Consider the following 22,259-nt stretch of genomic DNA (forward strand, 5'->3'; position numbering starts at 1 on the left):
GACAGCAGGGTTGGGTAGGACGGATTCTTACTGTCCGCCCTTCATAGGGTCTGTTCCCAGATTCATCAATGGTTGAACCAAATCTTGCCAGTGCTCCAATGCAGGGAAAGTCAACCCTCAGTCTCCCTTCTGACACCTTCTGACTGGCTCCTTTCCACACTGGGCCCTGTCCTCTGCTTGGCACAATCTTCCTGCATGATAATAGTGACAAACATTTCACGGACAACTGTTGGAAAGCAATTTTCAAACTTCAGCTCTGTATTTTTGCTCCCATTTTGACTATTACTGATAAAAATCTCTGTAATAGCACTTCATTATATTTGAAGAGTATAGAATTAATATTTGTATGAACATTTTATGACTGAAGGTCATGTCTATGTAAAAACTTTAAAAGGTATTTTATTTTATGAGAGATACACTTTTATTGAAATGTCTGAACTCTACTGTCTGGTATATGAACTGAGATGAAGTGATATCTACTTGCTTATGCGAATTCCTTGAACAGCTGATGGCACAGCAGGCTGACAATAGTTATGGGTCAACTTCACCAGGCTGCACAACATGTTCATTTTGTAGCAAGCACCTCAGTGGTGAAATGTAGCATCTGATAAGTCTGAACACAACTCAGCTGCAAGTAGCAAAAACAAAAAAAACCAACCAATAAAAAAACAGTGATTTTCAAACTGTGGTTCCCAATCATTAGTGGGTCATGAAATCAATTTAGTGAGTTGTGAGAGCATTAAAAAATGTACATGCACAAGAGCCAAAAGTGCAATACAAAATATCAAAGACTCTAGCATGCCTTAAGGGTAAATAAACATTTCAATCATATATATGTATTAACAAATATATATTGGGTCATGATATAAAATATTGGGTTGTCAGAAAAGTCATGACGTATTTTTTCTGTTTTTCATTGCAAAAATGCATCATGACTTTTCCAACAACTCAATATATTTCACAGCCCTCATACTTGGCCATTTAGTCCCTTGAGAAAAAATTTCTGTCTTTATTTTTTATTTCTGGGCAATGGCTCCTCATCCTGGGTCCTCTGAATGCCCTCTCCCCTTAACACAATACCAATGATCTCTGAGCACCATTTCCTGATTCATATTTTCTGGACACTTCCTCCTATCATAACCCTGTGAACTCAACTGAGGGAAAGTTTCCACACTGCATTTGAATGTGGGTCAGGAGAAGCCACAAGCCCCTGCTACCACGTGCCAGGCATGATGCCAGGGGCTTCACAGACATGAGTCTTTACAGATAGGGTTTCCTTTCTTTTACCTGTAGCAGTGCCGCACCTGCACACCTCAAACTCCTATCACAGTACACACACAGGCTGAGTGAATGTTTCCAAATTAATGAATTTGACAATGAGCACATTCCATTGGTTATCAACCATATAAATTAAATTCAACAAACTATAAGTTTCAAATAAAATAAAATCTTTACTCATTTCTTTATACTTAAGAGATAGAGGGGGGTGACTGGTTAGCTCAGGTTGTTAGAGTGTGGTGTTGATAACACCAAGGTTGTTGGTTTGATCCTCACATGGGCCACTGAGCTGTGCTTTCCCTAAAACAGTCGATTATGCCATTGTAGCATGAAAGCAATGTGTAACCAATGACCATGGCTATTCTCCAATAAAATTAAAAAGCAAGGGAGATAGAAAATTACTATACAAAGCTTTATTTGTATTGATTAAATCATAATAATTATATAAAAAGTTGAGACTGGTGCTCTGTGGCAAAGGTAGTAATGATATTATTTCATCACATGTCATATGATAAAGTTATATAATATTAACCCTTTGATTTTGAGCACTTATAAAACTATCTTAACACAATACCATATATTCAGTTCTAGTAATTACTGTCATAATTTAATAATAGTAATTTAATAAATAATAGTAGTACCTGACTGAGGGAAAAGGAAAACAGTTAACTTAATAATTTCCCAAGTGTTAGTAAGAAAGAAACACATCAATGTACACATGAATTGGAGGGTGAACATAATTTGGTCTACGATCTACCGTATTGCCCCATGTATAAGACGTACCCTTTTTCTTAAATTTTGGGGGTCTAAAAACTGGGTGTGTCTTATACAGTGGTTGTAGACTTTTTTAACTTGCATTTCCTGTTTTTTTGCACTTGTTGTCTTTGTGCTCATTGTTTCACACTTGTTACTTGTATATTACGGTAGGTTATGTTTTGTCATGTTCTGCCCAGAAATGGCTCAGAAAAGATTTTTGTAGATGGAACTGAGGACAAGGCAATATATGAAGACAGTGATTCGTCATCAGACACAGATGAGGACAAGCTAATGGTTGGGAGTTTTGACAGTGATGAGGAGTTGTATGAATTTTATGATGACTAAAACTTGAGTTCAATAACTTTATATAATACATTTTTTTTCAAATTTCGGGCCCCAAAGTTAAGGTACATCTTATACATGGGGAAATATGGTAACAGAATTCGGGAGAGTGAACCAAAGTTTTTTAAATTACAAAGATGCTTATGTTGATCAAGTTCAAGCCCTTCATCTTGCCTATTAGCAAACAGCTGTACTCCAGGGTAAGTGACTTACACAGGCCACATAATTACACAGCAAGATGCCCCAGGTCCCCTGATAAATACAGAATCTTTTCCATTCCATAACAGAGATTTATACTATAATAAAATCACATTTTCAAAAAAATCAGATAAAATAACAAGGAAAACAAACACATGATAACATTTTAGACTTGAAAAAAACATTTTAGACTTGAAAAAATGAGCCAGAGTTTAAAAATAGATGTTGACAAGTGTGTTCAAGTTACCATAATTAGTGTGGAACACAGGATTGTAAAGATTGACAGCAGATGTGAAGTACTTCATTTGTATGTTTATTCTTGCGTATTACTTGTGTTTTCCTCTGAATCACTTGAGTTAAACTTTTTCCACAAAAAGTTCTCATTTGATTTCCAAAGAGAAGCTTCTAACTCCTCTTTCCTTTTGGAGGCGGCAGCGAGGGGCACTTTTTCACAGAGAGTCTCTATCACTGCCAAGTCGGTGAGTTTACTGAGACTGTCGTCATTCTGCTCATTCAAGATGTCCCAGAAATCTTTTGGTCTCTGTTTTGCTTTTTCCATGGGCCTTGAAAGAACTTTCTTTGGCAGTCGTGTGGGACTGTTCCCGTGACTTTTAAAGAGGTCATCAAGAATAGAGGTGTCACCGAGTAAACCTACCACAGAAGAGTTTTCTAACACTGGATTTTCTATCTTTTTGTTTTCCACTTTGAAAAGGGGCCCATTTCTTGAAATGCCCATTTTTGTGAGGTCCTGCTGTTCTTTCATGGTATTTTCTAACTTTGTCTCATATGCTCCAGACTTACTGTTCAGGAAACTGGATGCTATAGTATCTTTGGATACTTGGCTGTTTTTCCCATTGTCAGTCTCTTGGGTAGAGCTTAGAGGTAATTTCTTAGTTTCTGCATCATTAGAAAGCACCTCTTTACAGAAACCATGATTCTGAGGCTTAATTGATTTTTCTTCACATGTTTTTGGGTTGCAAATTTGAGTTTTTTTGGTTGAATCTTTAAATGACAAAGTTTCAGAATCTGGAAGCCTTTCTCTTATAAGAGGTTCTCTCTTTTCAGACTTACTCCTGACTCTCTTTCCTTCCTCACAGGCGGGTTTAATGATTTCTACAGCAGAATCCACAAAAAATTCTTCTACCTCTGGATACTGAGAAGCATAAAAGTCTCTTAGCATTTTCTGTCGTTCTTCTGATGTGGCATGAGTTATATGGTTAGCAAATTCCTTTATAGGAGACAAATTAAAATACGAAGCCATTTCTTCAAATTGTTTTCTGAAATTTTAATGAACAAAACCAGTGGTTATTTTTATTACATTTTATTTTTAAAGAACTTGTCATCAGTGACATAAAATGTAGAAACAAAGCAATCTTATTCATTTAGCATGTATTAGCTTAATTCAATAATAAAAATGCATTTTATACTAGTAGAATGTGACCTCTTTCTTTACACTACTGAAAAAAAATATTTTAGCTTATGAAATCACCAGCTTTTTAAATTATTCTGATTTATACTATTAGGTATTTCCTGGGAATTATGGGATCCCAGTATGCTACTCCTCCAGTTAGCTAATTTATGACTGACCTGAGAACCATAATTTATATAATCTGTATTTGAAAATCTATATTGCATTCAAGTTCCATGAAATAAAATTGTCAAAGAAGGGCCTTAATAAATAGAAAAGAGAAAATTCTGAGGAAATAAGAAAGGAATTTTTTACTTCTGTTCTTTTTCCCCTTCTTTCACAAAAATTCAACAAGAAATTTCATGCATTTTTTTGATGAGCCTAAAGTTCTAAACTGATAAAACTAGATTCTTTCTTCCCTCAAATGGTCTGACTTCAGTATAGAGAGCTAAATTAACAAGTGAGATGCTATTTGAAGAAGCAAGTTTCATTCTCAGTATAAGATATTAATGAAAGCTGTTATATGTATGTGTGAGGAAGTGGGCTTTCTGGAACCCTGGTACGATGGAGGCAGAAAGATTGTTCAGGGACCCTGTGCTCTAGACTCTGCTCTTTATCCCAGGTGAGGGTGCTGTGGACAGAACTGTGTCCCCCCAAAAGTCATATGTTGAAGCCCTGATCCCCAGTGTGACTATATTTGGACACAGAGCCTTTAGGAGGTATAAAGGCACTAAGAGGTCATAAAAAGTCACTGGAGAGCTCTCTCTCAGCCATGAGAGGACACAGTGAGAAGGTGGCTGTCTGCAAACCAAGAAGAGAGTCCTCACTAGGAACCAAATCAACTGGCACCTTGATCTTGGACTTCCCAGGCTCCAGAACTGTGAGAAAGAAATTTCTATCATTTAAACTCCAGTCTCTGGTATTTTGTTATGGAACCCAGAGTGGATTATGACAGAGGGTACTGCTTTGTTGATGCTGAGTTTGGGTCATGTGTCAGGAGAGCCCAATGTCTGTAAACATTTTTTTAAGCAAAAGCCATAGATGGTGTTGCAGCACATGATTCAAAGTCCCAAAAGTTTTAGGATTATATGTATATTTGATATATTTCCTTAAAACATTCATTTATTCATTCAACAAATATTTACAGAGCCCTCTTATGTGCTAGGCACTGTAGTAGGAACTATTCAACAGTGAAGATAAAGTCTTTATCTTCAAGGACTTTATAGTCTAGCTGGGGGAGATGGATGCATGAAAATCAAACCAGAAGAGAGTGGCAAATGCCACCATGGAGGTTAATGCAGGGCTCTGTTGGCGCCCACAGAAGGGGCCAGTGAGTGGCAGTGGGCAGGGAAGCAGGGAAGGCTTCTTTGCTGTCACCTTGAGCCAGACAGGCAAGATGAGTGAGGAAGCCTTCCTGGAAGAGAGGGTATGTGCACAGGCCCAGTTCTGGGAGGACCTGGTGCAGAGAGGGACAGGAGAAACTGCTGAGGAAGAGGCTGACAATCACAAGGGTCGCTATACCAATTGCAGAAGTCTGAATTTTATCCTGCACACCATAGAGAATCCTGAGGGTAAAATAATGTATATATTTTAAATGTATTTAAGTAGAAGCTTTAAGGTCACTATTATTTTTGCCACCCAGCCCAGGTTCTATAAAGTTTGTATTTCCTTTGATTTCCATGGCAATCCATACCGCGTGCTCATGACTTCCTGTTGTGGCCTCAGGTGAAGACCATGACACCCAGTCCTCACCACACAGGTCCTGGGAACTGCTCCAGGCACTATCTCTGCCTGATTAACAGCCGCTTTCATTGCCAACAGAATATTTAATAACACAAATACAAGCTTCCAAATTTCTGTCCTGGAAATTGCCAATGTTCTTGTTGGAAAGCAACAAGCATGTTCTGAAAAGGTTCCAGTTTTCACTTCACATGAAGCAATGAGGTACTATTATTTTGTTTATTAATCATTTCCAAATCCATTTTCATGGTCTTTCTAATAAATATTTGCGCTGTGAGGATTAACTTATTGGCAAGGTTATGGGCTGATGTCTTTTATTTATCCAAGGCTTGGTGGTGTCTCAGCAGCGGCCACAGGACTCTCACCTTTGCTGCACTGACCTCGCCCTTGACCCTGTGATTCTGTTACTTCTAGGAGGAGAGCTGCTTCCAACCCCATTTTATGCAAGTCAATTATGCCGCATGGCCACCCTTCACACATCCTGTTATAATTGTAATTCATTTTATTTTGCCTTCTAACTTGCTTTCGTAATTCTTGGTCTTTGAAAGAATTTTCTGTAAAAATTGAAGGAACTGCAAGGTACAACCAGAGGGTATAAGCTAGCCACTTTGTGAGGAAAACTTAGTAAACTAGAGTAGGCACTCATAAGTCACTTAGAGGGAAAAAAAAAAAAAAGGAAACTAAAAACAGGAACCTTTCAGTAAGTATATCCAGAGTAGTTATGTATCATGGATGACATTCAAATTTCTCTCCCCTTTTCTTGAGAAGTTGGGGAACAGGGGTGGAACACAGCTAAAATGATCATTTTCTCTCTGCCTAAGCTTTCTGAAGGGAAGGTAGGACTGAACACTTTATTCAGATGATCTGTGGGGCTGCAGTACAGAACAGGCTTGATTCTCATAACGTAGGATGGTTAGCAGGGAAGAACTGGAACTGTTCGGACACTGTTCTCTACTTCAGATGTTAGCATTCTAATATTAGACACCGTCTGCCTTTTTACTCAGCATGAGGCATTTATTCTCTCAACTGGGTAGAGAAAAAAGGGAGGAAAGCAAAAACTAACCATTGTTAATACTTTACTTTCATTTGTTTGTACAATGTTAAAGGAGATGATGACATATGCTCCTCAAAGACTGGTAATACATAGATGGTCAGCCTCCTAGCAAAATCATCGCCCAAAGTGAAAAGGCACACCTGGCCAAAATCGTAAATTTGTGAGGAGGTGCACTGCTGTATGTGGGGTATTCACCTTTTTGGGCAAAAGTGGGCAGTGGAGCGCCATGCCCCAACCTGCCACACCAGCACCCAAGGGTTCAAGGGACCAACCTTCCTGGACTAGTTGCCTAGGAGTTGCCAACCCCATGAGGGAAGCATCTGGAACCCAGACAGCCACCACGACTGTCCCCAGAGGCGATGAGGACCATTTCGACCATGCCTCCCATCCCTGTTTACGTCAGTCTACTCCTTGGTTACCATAACCACTGGCCTCCCATCTCCTTTTACTCTACATCCTTGATCTAATCCAATCCCCCGACCATTCCTCAGTGCCCCTTGAACCAGACTATGATCTACCAATTCCCCTGTGTCTTCTATGCCGAATGGTCCCTCTGTTGCCTCATGATACTGCCTCCTCCTATGTAGCCCTTGCAAATCAAGGCTCATACTTCACACCCTTCAGCTGCAGGGTTCATGCTTCACATTGCTGCTCCCAGACCATTCTTTTCTCAAAAACTCCTTTTCTTCTATTTGTTTATGCTACCCAGCTACACCATTCAATCCCCCATTTTGTTAACTGACCCCTTAGTTGCTTCCTGCTAGGGACTGAACACTCAAGATCATGGATTAAAGGTGCTTCCTGTCCATCCCCTGCCATCACTTTTGATAATTATTAATATCCATGTGGACGTGTCACCCAAGTCCTGGCCCACCGATTTCTTACCTCACCTCCAAAGAATCAATGCCATGTCAGGACCCGGTTCCCAAGCTCATATAGTGCCTTGTCATTACCACTAGCTGCACCACCCCCAAGCCCCTGAATTCCATCATCTCATGCTCCAGCTCAGCTGCTCAGTAACCCCATGACAACAATGCTGGAATCAAGTCCTCCCATTCACTGACTCTCTGCTTTCTCACTATCCCCTTGTCCAGCTTAGGTTCAATTTTATAATCACTCCTTTGCAAACATCCTTCAGCTTCCTTGCTTCTCTCTCCCTCTATTCTATCCCCTAGGAAAACCTAGCCATCTCCCTGTTCTGTGTTTGCAACTGAGCAACTGAAGCTTGCTGAATGAAGTCTGCACGACTGCATAGGTGGTTTTACTGGCATCACTCTCAAACAGGGACTTAACATCACTCAGGAATTCTAGTTCCGCTAAGCTTGCTTTCCTACCTTATGATTTATTTCACAGTTTTTCTCTCCTGAAATCTCTCTCCTCTGAACTGATGACTTTAATTTTCAATTAATTGAGGAAGTATCACTATAGCTGGGCCTATCATCTCTTCTCTTTCAGTGCCTCTCGAAGGCTAGAACTAGCCAGTGGTCTGGATCCCACCCTCTACTACTTCCAAGACTTCGTGCTGCTATCATCTTTCTGGCATGATCTCATTTTCCCTATTATTCTGTTCTCTAAACATACAAACAGGTTCTGTCATCCTACCAACTTAAAACAAACCTACCCTTGATCCCACAATGCCCTCCAGCTACTGCTACTTGTGTGTGTGTGTGTGTGTGTGTGTGTGTGTGTAAAACTGGGCCATTTTAATGTTCTTTACAATAGAATAAAAGTTCTCTTGATGGCCACAGACATGTAAGCTCTTTGGTAGCACTTAGAAACGTCACAGTAAAGGTGGTCTTCCTGATTGGTGTGGAGTCTTCAATAATTATAAGGAATTAACTTGTATGAGACTGCTGTCAAACCAGTAAGACTGCATTTATGCATCCATCATTTTCAGGATTGTTGGTAACCTGGGCATATTTTCCCAAAATAACCTTGCCTCCTTGTGTCACAAGGCCCAACTCACTCACGTTCACCTCAATGAGCATACCTTTGGTAGTTAACACCCTAAGTTGTATACCATGGGGATGAGGGATTCTTCTTTCCACCCAGCACTGGCAGGCAGAAGGGGGCTTTCAGTTCAGGATGTGTTACATGCGCCTTTGAAACAGAAGCCCATTGGCCTAATGAATCTTTCATATTTAGGTGGTTTTTGAGTAAAGCCATCTCCAACAAAGCAAACTTTAGTAACCATCCTCTTCCACGCTTTCTTCTTTCTCTTCTCTGTTTCAATAACTTAATATCTCTGTTTCTCCCTGAGCACGAACTTTGGACAGAAGGACTTCCCATATTCCAACTTTCTCTTTTCGTTTTTGTTTAATCATATTGGAAAGTACTTTAGCTCGGGCCTGTGCCTCTCTGTCCAGTAGATATGCAGGTACTGCTCCTTGTGGAGTCTTTTCATCATTCTTTTGTTTGGTATTTCTCTTTCCATGCATCTTGATAGTCTTTTTCATATAGGCTTTCTGTATTTTCTCAGCATGGCACTCTTTATCGTAGAGCTTAGCTTTAAGGCGAATCATCTTTTTTGTATTCTTTGAACGTTCATGAGCCTCTCAACCTTTCTTCTTTCTCTTTTTCTCATAGTAATCCAAACGATATCCATAGCGCTTATGGTGTAACTCAATATATTCGTTTTGTGGCATGGTTACAACCGCCGAGACACCGGCGCAGTCCCCCGGGGCACAAAGAAGCTCTCAGCTTTCAGGTCTCCCAGCTACTGCTACTTTTCACATCCAAACTTGAAGAGCTGGCACAGGGTCTGCCCATTCACTGTTTGTGTACCTCACCCCCGGTGTCTGCCTACTCAAACTGCTCATGTCAAGGCAGCCGATGAGTTCTCTGCTGCCAACTACACGGGGCACTTTCCCACTTCATCTGAGTCTGGCTGTTAGCAATGTTTATAAAGTTAGGAGCACCCTCTTTTTTGAAACTCTTACTTCTCTTGGACTTTGGGACCTTACACTGTGCCTCCTATGCAACAGGCCACTGTCGCCTCCAGGCTCAGTCCTGGGGTTTCTCCTCTCCTCTCTGTGCCCTGTTCCTAGGAAGTTCACACAGTCCCATGGCTCTAAAAACCATTTATATTCTCTATGCTTATGGCTTCCAAATTTATATCTTCAGTTCCCAAATCCCAGAGTTGAGCCACTGCCTATTTGACATTTCCATAGAACCTCAAATTCAACATGAGCAAAAGAGAACTCTTGATTTGTTTTTTAAACTCCAGACTGTTTCTCTCCTAGTTTTTCCCATTCAGTAAATCCAATCTGTTGCTCAAGACAGAAAGTTGGGAGTAACCCTGTCGTCCCTCTTTCCCAACAACCAGTCCAACACCAAACAAATCCATCTGGCTCTGTCTCCATGGCAACCACTGTACTGCAAACCATAATCACCTAGTTCTCATGAGTCTTCTCTGCCCTCCTCCACACAAAAGCTGGAACAATCTTCTAGAAATGTACATCAGATCATGTCATGCTTTACCAGCTTTCCACTGCACTTGAAACAAAATCCAAACTCTTTCGCACCATCTAGAAGGCTCTATGTTCCAGCCCCATCTGCATCTCTAACCTCCACCTCATGCTCGGTTCATCTCTGCTTGGTTCATCATTCTCGGTCTCAGTTCCTCAAACACACCAACCCTCTTCCCGCCTCAGGGACGTTCTTCCTCTGGCTCTTTTCTCAGTTATCCTTCAAGTCACAATGTAAATGTCACCTGTGTAGCGAGATCTTCCCTGACTACCCAATAGAAAGGCACATGCACCGTCCCGATCCCATTATTCTCTATCAAGGAGGCCTGTCCCCTTCTTTCTTATAATTCATGCTTTTATAATCAGTTATTTGTAAGTTATTTTTACTTTTGAAAACAGTGGTTCAATGCCAGCCCCCGTTACACTGTGCTGTTAGCACTATGCCTTTTTTTTTACACTGTATACTCAGCACCCAGTACAATGCCTGGGTACATATTAAGTGTTCAATAAATATCCAATGAGCAAGTGAATATAATGCACTTAAGCATATCATTTACCTATATCAAGTGATTTCATTTATCAATTCAGGGATTAGCTTTCTAAAAACATCTAAAATATTTGGAATTTATTTTTTAAACTGTACAAATTCAGATTTTTCTGAATTTTGTACTTTCAGACAGCTGCTGTGATTAAAATTCAAATAATGGGTGTATTTTACTAAGTAGCTATATTTCTTTTGAGAATTATTCTTCAAGTCTAATGTTATAGATGACATACCTGCGGATCCCTTTTGGTGTTTCTCCAATTATAAAGGTGGTCTGGTCTGTACGGTAGACTTTTTTCTTCTTCTGGCTCACAGGGTGTGAAATGTAAAGGGGAGATGAAATGCCTCCTTCACTTGCTTGTTGTTCTTTCTTTGAATGTGTCAATGTATCTGCCTTCATTTTTTCTTTACATGTCTGAAAACAGGAAGAAAGCAAACCTAGGTCTCAAAAGATAGATATTTTTGGTCAAATGAGACTGTATTACTTCTTTTCCCCAATACTATTTTTTTTTTTTTACTTTATTGGGGAACAGTGTGTTTTTCCCAGGACCCACCAGCTCCAAGTCAAGTTGTCCTTCAATCTTAGTTATTTTTTTTTTTTTTTACTTTATTGGGGAACAGTGTGTTTTTCCCAGGACCCACCAACTCCAAGTCAAGTTGTCCTTCAATCTTAGTTATGAAGAGTGCAGCTCAGCTCCACGTCCAGTCACTGTTTTTTCAATCTAGCTGCATGGGGCGCAGCCCACCATCCCATGCAGGAGTTGAACCAGCAACCTTATTAAGAGCACGTGTTCTAACCGAGCCATCTGGCTGCCCAGCAACTGCTCACTGGCAGCTCAGCGGCAGCTCAGCTCAAGTTGTCCTCAATCTATAATAGTTGCAGAGGGCACAGCTCACTGGCCCATGTGGGAATCAAACAGGCAACCCCGTTGCTCAGAGCTCGCACTCTAACCAATCCCCCTGTGCTCCCCCCATACTCTTCATAATCAAGCATCATATTCTTCAACTGATATCATTGTCAGAAGATGTTAACCTAGATATTTAAAAAGAATATATTTTAGGTCTTTTCTTAAAGTTATAAAAGTAATGGCAATATTATGATGTTTCCATTATATCTATGGTTTAAAATATATGTTAAAGATACATCTCTCTTAAAGCAATCACAATAATATGATATTTCTATTGTCAAGACTGTGGACATACTGACACAGGCTAATATCCACTATCCTAAATAAGGATAAAAATTAATGATTATATAAATAATGGCATGAAAACGGGATATTTAAAAAATTTTAATTCAGTAATTTCTCTCAAAATTATTAATCAAACTTTCACTATTTAATTTTACATAAGTAGTCAAACTTAAAAAACAACAATCTTTATGTGATAATTAAATAAGAAACCATTTTCACAAATCCTACTATTCTTCTCTACTGGGTTATAAGAATATTTAGTGATTTTAAGATGCTAGTATAAGTAGATAGAATCTTATTTATTTTACAGACTATGGGTTGCTTGCTTAACATAAATTGTTAAAAACAGTAGGTCAAGAAAAAATACACTATATGGTTCCAATTTCCCTGACAAAATGGTACACTGAATATGTGGAAAGTCGTCATCTCATTCCCCAAAAAGAAATACTGGATACAATTTGACAAGAACAACAAAATTATATTTGAGCTAAAAGTAAGAAAGGAAAATCTTTAGGTGCCAAAAAGAAGCAACACAGCGGTGAGTAGGAGCTGACGCTCAGTCCCTCCCCCCAGCCCTCTCTCCCTCCGGTCCCGCTTTCCCCACCAAGGACACGGTCTTAAGTTATGCTCTGCAGGGCCCCTTATGTGCAGAGGGGAGATGAGAATGACTTAACTCTCTGAATTAAAAAAACCAACCAACCAACCAACCAACCAACCAAAAACACAGCAGGAATTAAAAGGATATCCAATTTGCAAATTAAAGCTAGGAAACCCAATAGAGACACAGGATAGAAGCAGGCTACCTTCTGACTCTAGATCAGGGGTCGGAAAACCGCGGCTTGCGAGCCACATGTGGCTTTTTGGGTAAGTTCCGTCTCAAAAGTTTGCCGACCCCTGGAAGAGCCAATCCCGGTCCCTCACAATAATTTAAAAATTATTTGAGAGCCATAAATATATTTTTACATAATCACCAATATGTGAATAATATTCTTTAAAATTTTTATAAATGAAATTATGATAGTTTTATTTTCATTTTCAATTTTACTTCAGAGCCACACATGTGGCTTGTGCGCTGCAGTCTGCTGACCCCTGGCAGCCTGTCTCAAAAGTTTACCAACCCCAGCTCTAGATAAAAAGAATCATTGGCAAAAAAAACAAAAAACAAAAAAAAACAACGAATGCCCTACCTGTGTTATTTGTGGAATCCTATTTTGTAGCACTTGGGTGGTGTGGAAAAACCTAAGCTAAAAAGTAACATAAAGAACTGGCCTAGAACCAATGAAAATCATAGATCTTAATGAAGGGTGAAAACAAAAATATACCATAGGAAGACTTCCATAATCTAGAGCATGCTTGTTATACCAATGGGGGTAGGGAGTGCGAAAATTCAGGCAAAAATTATAAAGAACATATAAAATCCACCACCATGAAACTAGTCAGATGCAACAAATGTGAGAATGGATACCTGAGGAATTACAGATAATAAAGCAATCTGAAAGAGACTTTAAATCATTAGCATGTCCAGAAAGACAAAGGAAGGGTTAGAATTCATTAGAAAGAACTGGTTATTATATAGGCAGATCTGAGAAATAATCAAATACAAACTCTAAAATGAGATATAGTTTTGAAATGAAAAAATAGAGATAGAAACAAACTCAAAATATTATTTAAACAGCATATAAACAGCCCTACAAAGATAGTTGATAAACTGGTAGAATAAAGCAGTAAAGATGAAGCGAGCGAGCGAGCGAGAGAGCGAGAGAGAGAGAGAGAGAGAGAGAGAGAACAAGAAAGAAGGAAAGAAAGAAAGAAAGAAAGGAAGAAAGAAAGAAAAAGAAACAAAGAAAGAGAGAAAGGAGGGAGAGAGGGAGGGAAAAAAAGAAATAAAGGAAGAAAAAGAAAGAAAGAAACGAAGAGACAGAAGACATACCAAAATTTCTAATACACCAGGAGAAAAGAACAGAGAAAATGGAAGAAATACTGCCAAAGTGATAATGGCAGAGAATTGAAGAAGGCATGAATATTCAAACTAAAAAAAGAGAATCTCTATTGGAAAAAATTAAAATAAATTTGTACCTTGTGATACCACAGATAAAGGGAATATCTTTAAAAAATACCAGAAAAAAGACAGGATATCCCACAAAGAAATGACAATCAAACTAAAGGCAGACTTCTGATTAATACCACCACCACCATGAGAAGATAATGAGATAATGTCTTCAAGGTGCAGAAAGAGAAAAAACTGTCAACCTAGAATTCTACACCCTGTTAAACTATCATTTGAGAAAGTTTTCAGACATACAAGGACTGCAAGAGTTTACTAGACAAAGATTCTTGCTGATGACATATTTTTCTTTAATAGTTCAGTGGAATTGAAGTGGCACATATCAATGAATGTGGGTAGGGAATGGCTTTTCATTTTACAAATATTTACTAAACAATTATGTTCCTCCCACCATGCTCTGCAGTTGAGAACAAAGATATTTACAAACATAAAGATACAAAATACCCTGACATATACATATACAAAATACCCTTAAGGGACTTAAAATTGACAAGCCCATTTCTTTAAGAAGATTGTACATTTAGATTTTTTTCTTTTTTAAAATAAATCGTTTATCCCAACTTATATCCAGGTTCACTTTACTGAAATAAACTGAACATCAGACAAAATATAAGACCTAACTATATGCTCTTTAGTAGCAAACCATTTCTAATAAAAATAAATCAACTTCTTTCAGTCTACTGAGACACGGACAAACACAAAATGTTGAAAGTACTTTCCTTAAAGACATAATTTCTTAAATCTTAAAACACTAAAAAAGAGAAGAAAATGCTGATCTTTAAAGATAAATTTGAAAGAGATTTGATGCATTTATTTTACATTACAAGCAAATAAGATGAATGTTAGAAGTGCCTAATAAAAAGGCTCATTATCTTAGATGATCCCCAAGAAAGAATTACCCATTCTTTCTTGGAGAGATGAGAATGTTTACATGAGGGTAAAGGGAGTAAACAGAAAGAGAAGGAACTGGGCCAACCAAGAACACTCCTTGCAATATACTGCAATTTACATGATTACTCTGGGCCTTTCTGACCCTGTAGCATTACAAAGCTCACATTTTGTACAGATACATTGTTCATAAATCAGTTTTATAAATTCTTCAGGAAAATTCATCTTTTCTAACCACAGCTATCAGACATGTAGATCTTTAGTTTTTGCCACATATTCTACATTTTAAAACCTGATTATTTTATACAACAGTAAAAAGGGGAAAGCATTCATCTCTCACATGGGCTCAATATCCTATCTTTTATTGAAAAAAATCTAGGTTCAGATTTACACTTTAGTAGGGTACTTTAACACTTTACCGAAAGAAGGCTGTGAAACAAAATTTTGTTAATTAATTTAATAAACATTTGGTACTCTCCTTATAAAAGCTAGTTTCGCTACTTTACAGTAAAATAACATCTTTTACAATTGTATCCAATCCAATACAGATTAAATGCTTTATAATAGTATCCTTTACAACTGATACAAGGAAAATAGTGCCACAGTACAGTTGCAGTTGTAGTGTCAGTTATAGTTTATTACAAAGCAAAGTACAAAGAAAGTCAGATGAAAAGATTCCAGATTATTTGAACTGGACTCAAACTCATTCATTACCATTATGTCAAATCCATGACATAATTCCTGGAGACACATCAATGGCTGACACAGATCATGCCGATTCCTCCTCCTCTGCTCATCTATACCCCACGGAGCAGGGGAATTGGAGGGGGCCGTGCATAAGGAAGCAGAAGGACCTGATAGGGTGTGCAGGCTGTCCACAGCTGGCTACCAGAAATTACTGAAATGTTTTGTGACGCAGTTTTGGAATGAATCTGTCTGTGGAGCTGGTTTCTCCAGAAAACACCTTATGAGAGCAGGCACCAGAATAAAGAGTAATGTATATGTAACAGTGACATGTACTGTTTTCCCCATAACCAGATGATTAGGCTTGATTAGTTATTGAGAATACTGGAAACAGGAAGGATACTTTCAACAACTGGAAGGTCCCGGTGGCTCTGACCCATTGAGAAGCCTGAGTGGAAGAATTAGAGTTTGGATTCTAAGGTCACTAGAGGATCTGCTGCCACAGGAAAGCTCTTTGGTCTACCCCTTGCTCCTGGGAGTAGCACAGAGCATCACACTACGGTCACTGCTGCCTGTGGGCTTACGTGTCGCCTCAGGCCCCACTGATCACACCAACTTTGCCATAAAGCTTAAAAATATTGAGTGCTTTTTTATGTTTTTCCTCATTAAACCTTAAATAGTGAAGTCTGAGAGGCAGCAATGCTTTTGTTTACACATCTGTTCAAACAAAAGATTAAAAATCTCTCTTTGGGTAAGAGCCAACCCTGTAAACACATAAAAAGTCATAAACTCGCTTGTCTTTGCAAAGCAGGGAATCAAGAGTACTATGAAAACATATAGCACATGTAAATAAACTCATTCCAATAGCATCTGGGAGTCTAAAATGACAAAAACTTTTAAGGATCTTTACACAAGTGTGAAAAAGCCCTTTCCTCAAAGTAATCATTCAAGATATCTAGCTGGAGGTAGGAAATGTTACTGGAAAGTTTTCCAATGCTCAACAAAAACCTAAGGCAACTCTGAGTTTTCCCCTTCACTCACTCTCTAGAGAAAAGCCAGCTGGTTGGAGGACCCACCACTAATATATACTGAAGTCAAATTTTCTGTATATGTTTAAAAATGGCATTCAAATCTGAAACAAAACACTTAGATTCAAATCTAAAACCTTTTTGGGGGGTGAGAGGGAGATTAAAGTTTGTAACTATGGTTCGGACAGCCTTGGGAGAGCACACACTACAAATAGAAACGTGAAAGTCCCATCTCCATGGGACCGGTTAACCGTAAGGCACTGCTATTCATGACCACGGCGCTCAACCTGCGGGAAAGGGCCAGGTGAGATGGTGGCCGGTACCTTCACCAAAGCCTGCAGATGAGCAATGAGGAGTGTTCACTCATGCCCTCAGTCCTCCAGGGGCAGGTGGACAGGGCGAGAAGTCCCTTTAATACCTCCTATAATACAAAGGCTAGCATAGGATCAGGGCTTTCGGGGGGCAATGTCTGAGCACTGGACTCAGCACCACAGGCCCTGGGGCCCAGGCCTTACCCACCCACGTACCATATAAACTTGCGGAGGTTTTATACCTTTTGAGCCTCATTATCCTGGGGGATACTGAAGGATTTGGGGATCAGGATCTGGGGATAGGGAATTTGGATCTGGGGCTCCCATCCATATTTAAAATTCATAATTCTACCAGTCTTTATAGACATTCCAGAAAGTAGTAATGAGTAGGTCCTTAGCATCTTGTAGCCCTGATCTCAGCTTCAAATCTTTATATGTATGTTTTATTTATATTTCTGTAAAATTTTCTCTAAAGACTACTTGAAAGTCCTATATTACATAACGCCTGTTACATGAAAAGATCACAGAAGGGCAGTGTTGATGGAAAAATAAAATTAAAAAGCCTTGCTTGGCAAGCACTGCCCCTGCCTTCCTTTCCGGTGGCTGGCACTTCCCACAAGGAAATTAGGCCCCCACTTCCCTCCTCCACGGCCTCCAGCTACAGTAAGTTCAGGCTGATTTGGTCACAAGGCCACTAATGGCTCTCCAGCATCGAAGGGAGAATATGTCAAGCACCATGCCACAGATGACACTGAGACATTGCAACTAGCTGAGATGTGTGATGCAGATTATTAATTAATAATAAATAATAAATAATAAAACACTTAAAACTCTGGATGATTCACTCTTTTAGTAAATTAGAGTGGATTCCCTATAACCACATCATTTTTAGTTTCTCCTTTTCTGATTTGCTTTCTTGAGTCCTGTAGGAGAGAGGAAGTAAAGCTTTCATGCAGAGAAAGGCCAAATGTAAGCACGTCCCACTAGCACTGAATTTAATGTTCAGGTGACTCTCTTCATATGATCTTAAATAGCAGTTCTGAAGCTTTTTGGTCTGTAGGGTAGGGCACAAAAAATAACCTTTTCCCCACCTTCTGTGTTCTTCTAGCTAAGCTAATAATCAAATTAACAGAGACAAATTAACAGGAGGAAATATCTAAAGAGTACATTGGGAATGTCATAAGATATGAGACCCAATGACTTATTGGGCGGTTGAGGTTTATATGCTATTTTGGGCAAAGGAGGAGGGGGGTCTTCATTATTTTACCTAGCAGCAGTAACAGGATAGTCTTAAATACTGAATAACATAGTAAGATACAGATTTCTAATTCCATATTGAAGCAGTTAATGCTAAATAGTCATGGAAACTGTTTATAGATTAACTAAAATTTGGTTCTGATAGTAACTTGGCTACAAGATGACCAACAATTTTAAAATAAAACATCAACTTACCAATAATCTTACCAACCAACTTACTAATAAAAGCTGTGAGAACTGACTCTAGTTATGTTAAAAGGAATATTATCTTCCTCAGGAAATTTGCACAAATATCACAAATTCCATATTAGATCAAGGACAACAGTTCACACATATTCATCCTGCCTGATGCCAATCCACCACACAAGAATCCATGCTTATACCAATAAATTAGAGGAATTCTTCACATTTTCACTTACAGAATCTCTGTGAGAAGGCTTTATTTAGCATCTACTGGAATTTCAATTAAAATCAGTAGGTCCTGCACCTAAAACATAGACTAAGATGCAGTTCCTGAAGCAAAAGAGTTTCACAGTCTCACCAGGGAAATGGTGTCAGGTGTTGTCCGTGGCCCATCAACACACACTGCCTCCCTCTTTGTTGTCTGAGCAAAAGCGGGGTTCTCTCAGAAATGTGCTCAAGAAAGGTGGATTGCTCTCTCAGTTCTTGGGGGATAAAGTGAGATTAGTCAAGGCAATCATGTTCTGCAGAGAGATTTTCCTCCCCGATAAAAGGAAAGATATGTGAAGAGAGCCAGCCTTTCTGTCTCTCGATACATTTGCATGAATTCTTGAGATACAGTGGTCATCCCGCAACACGAGGCAAAAGGCCCAGGAACTAAAAGTTCACTTATTAAGTATACTGGGAGCAGAAATAAAAGAGCTTAAATCCTTACGATGTCTCTGGGCTATAGCACCAACCCTGGAAATACCTCCCTTCAGACTTGCTGATACGTTAGTCAATAAGGTATGTGCAGGCCGCTTTGAGACGGTTATTCTATTCCATGCAGCTAAAAGCATCCTCTAGAGCAGCGGTTCTCAACCTTCCTAATGCCGCGACCCCTTAATACAGTTCCTCATGTTGTGGTGACCCCCAACCATAAAATTATTTTCATTGCTACTCTATAACTGTAATTTTGCTACTGTTATGAATCGTAATGTAAATATCTTTTTGTTTTCCAATGGTCTTAGACAACCCCTGTGAAAGGGTCGTTCGACCCCCAAAGGGGTCGCGACCCACAGGTTGAGAACCGCTGTTCTAGAGATACATACAATATCACATAATACAATGTGGTAAGAGCTATACAGATGCATGCACACACACACACACACGCACGCACGCGCACACACACACATACACACACAAATTAAAAATAAAGGAGACATTTACACTGCTTTGGGGAAGCCTTAGGGGAGAGCTCCAGCAGACGATACGAGGGGGAGGAGTTGAATAGACAGACACAGGTGAAATGGGATTTTAAACAAAAAAGCCCCAGGAGCAAAGGCATGGAGGATAAAAGGAGCCCATGGCATGCCAGGAGACTGGTTCGGAAGCTGAGGGCTGACAGGAAGAGGCTGCCTGCCTTTCTGTTTCTGGTGTCCAGCTCAGGGCCTGGCACACAATAATTGTGAACGAATGTCTCAGAATAACACGGGAAGCGCAGCCGAGGGCCAGACTGAAATAGACCTTGTGTGCCGTGGAAAAGAAACACAGTAAGACATTTCACAGAACTGTGGAAAACAGAAAATGAAGCCCCACGGTGGCTGCTCAGATTTCTGTGCTAGAGGACAGCGCTCAATGTTACGTATGGATAGGGGTATCTTGCTGCATGTCTCCCATCTTGAGTGGGTTTCCTATATGGCACTACGGCCAACAGATGATAAGGCAATAGGTATTTCCATTAAGTGGCCATGTAAAATTGATACCATGGTTTTCAGAAAGGGATAAAATATAATTTGAAAAGGGCTAAGTGCTTAACATTATTTAAGTCACTAGGTAGAGTCAGTCAGAGTTCAATGAGGCTTTGTAGCTATCTGTAAGTTTTAATATTGTTACTTAGAAGACATAATTTGACAAAATATTTTTTTTAACACTTTAGAATCTTCTAACTGTTCTAAACAGAGAAACTGTTCAAAGAAGCCATATCTATCTTCTATGCAATTGGAACAATGGCCAGCTGGGAGAAGGGTTAGTTTCAAACTATTTCCTAATAAGCAAACATTACTTTTGTCAGTCCAGTTCATTACCAAATTAGTTTATAATTCCTTTCAAATAAAATCTTTTTCTATAGTATTCTTCATGACAAACCACTCCCAGTTCAGGGCAGGTCTTTCATCTCTAAGATTACAAGACTGGACTAGGTATCTTTAATGGTACACTAACATATTCTACTATTGGTATTATTAACAACACATATAATAACAGGTCATTGTAGACAATAACAGAGGGAGTTTCACTCATCACCCCTACTGATAATCAATAATTGTAATTATAAGAATAAAAATTTATATTATATTCTGAGCACATTTAATGCCTTTGTTTCAAGGAGCTGAAAGTGTTTTGTACACATTAGCCACATGACCCCACTAATCCTGGTAACATGACTGTGAGGAAGGATGTCACAGCTTCTCACAGCCACCAGCTAGGAGGGGAGCAGGTATGTATGTTTACAGTTAACACCAGATTCTCCTTCTTCTGACTCAGTAACAGGTGTTCTGCACAAATGACATACCATCTTTCTGAATCAATCCTAGTTCTCAGGAGAGAAACACAAAAGCTTTTCTCATACCAACACTAATCACATAATTTCAGACATTTATACACACAATTTTAAAAACCTTGATCTCTACTAAACTTACTTGAAAGAACGACTTTCTGATACAAACACCATAAAATTAACATCTAGCTATAGACAGAAAAATGATAAGACCATGAAAAATCCCACCCAGTAAGAGTTAATTCCATTACATGCTGAAACCATAAACCTTACTTACTGAACTACTTCATAAACCAGTCATTTGTGAACAATCACTTTAAACCATCATGTCATTCACTATCCTGAAAAGTAGGATAATGGAATGCTATATCTCCCCAAAGTCTGCTCATTGTAAACAGTCCTTCCCTCTTTGCCGTCTCCAAAAGCTGTACAAACACACTGCAATCAAATCTACCACAGCTCCTAGAAATTCGTTCTTTAACTCATCTACAAAATGCAAATCTAATACAAATACAAGAAAGAGAAGTTCTCACTACCACAACATTTTGTATTTATAGTACTCTGAACAGTGCTTAAACCTGCACTGGTTATATAGAAAGCACTCTCCCCCATGCCACCCACCGCCCCTAGGCTGACAGCATGCTTAGTTCTCTCATTTACACCACACTGCAATAACATAAAGAAGGGTTTACTATTAATCCAGGTTTTACTACAAAGCAACCCGTTATTTCTCTGTCAAATACTGGTGAGAGTGCCAAGTGTCTGTCATCCAATTCAGGGGATTAAGTCTTCTTTTATAGTCTGATACTTGTACCAATTTATAAAAATACAGATATAGTTTCTTAGAGTTGGTCACAGTCTATATTTTGGCTTGGATTCAGGCAGCAGAGGTTGACTATGACAGCTGGCAGGAAACTGAGGGGACAATACAGCCTCCCCCTTCCAGTCGCCACATCTCAGTTGCCATAGTGATTAATCCTTAATTGAATGCTGTCTTTGTACATTTCTTTTCAGAAAACTAAGTAAACTTAAGATGAAAACATGCCGTTCATTGAAAAAATGAGGCACCACATCACAAACAGGTATAGCTAAGTTTTGTGACATACTTCCATATATTAAAAGAACAAAAAAAATTAACTCTAATAAAGGTATTATCAATTCCTTCAAATACTTAAAACATTTCTTTTGGTCTGAGCCTAACCCTAAATCACACAGGTTTTCCCTCTGGTTATCAGACATCTCATCTTGTAAAATAAGCAGTCTTCAGAAATGGTTCTAAAGTAGCCAAGTACAATTTAAGGCAAAACGAATTCTTATTGTATATTGTTTG

General features: G+C 39.0%; 1 protein-coding gene and 1 pseudogene across 2 annotated transcripts in view; both read right to left on the reverse strand.

The window, feature by feature from the left end:
- Positions 1–2,396: 2,396 nt before the first annotated feature.
- The window catches only part of ERCC6L2 (ERCC excision repair 6 like 2), a 119,974-nt gene continuing 100,111 nt past the window's right edge, over positions 2,397–22,259 (reverse strand). For both annotated transcript variants that reach the window (XM_019624681.1, XM_019624680.1), the window contains exons 18-19: positions 11,021–11,202; positions 2,397–3,851 (exon numbers count right to left, since the gene is read on the reverse strand). In XM_019624681.1, the coding sequence (XP_019480226.1) occupies positions 2,888–3,851; positions 11,021–11,202 (1,146 nt within the window). In that variant the 3' untranslated portion in view covers positions 2,397–2,887. The remainder of the gene's footprint in view (positions 3,852–11,020; positions 11,203–22,259) is intronic.
- On the reverse strand, positions 6,881–9,797 carry LOC109371904 (ribosome biogenesis protein NSA2 homolog pseudogene; annotated as a pseudogene).

This window comes from Hipposideros armiger, unplaced genomic scaffold (genome assembly GCF_001890085.2).
Source record: "Hipposideros armiger isolate ML-2016 unplaced genomic scaffold, ASM189008v1 scaffold_599, whole genome shotgun sequence".
NCBI lineage: Eukaryota > Metazoa > Chordata > Mammalia > Chiroptera > Hipposideridae > Hipposideros > Hipposideros armiger.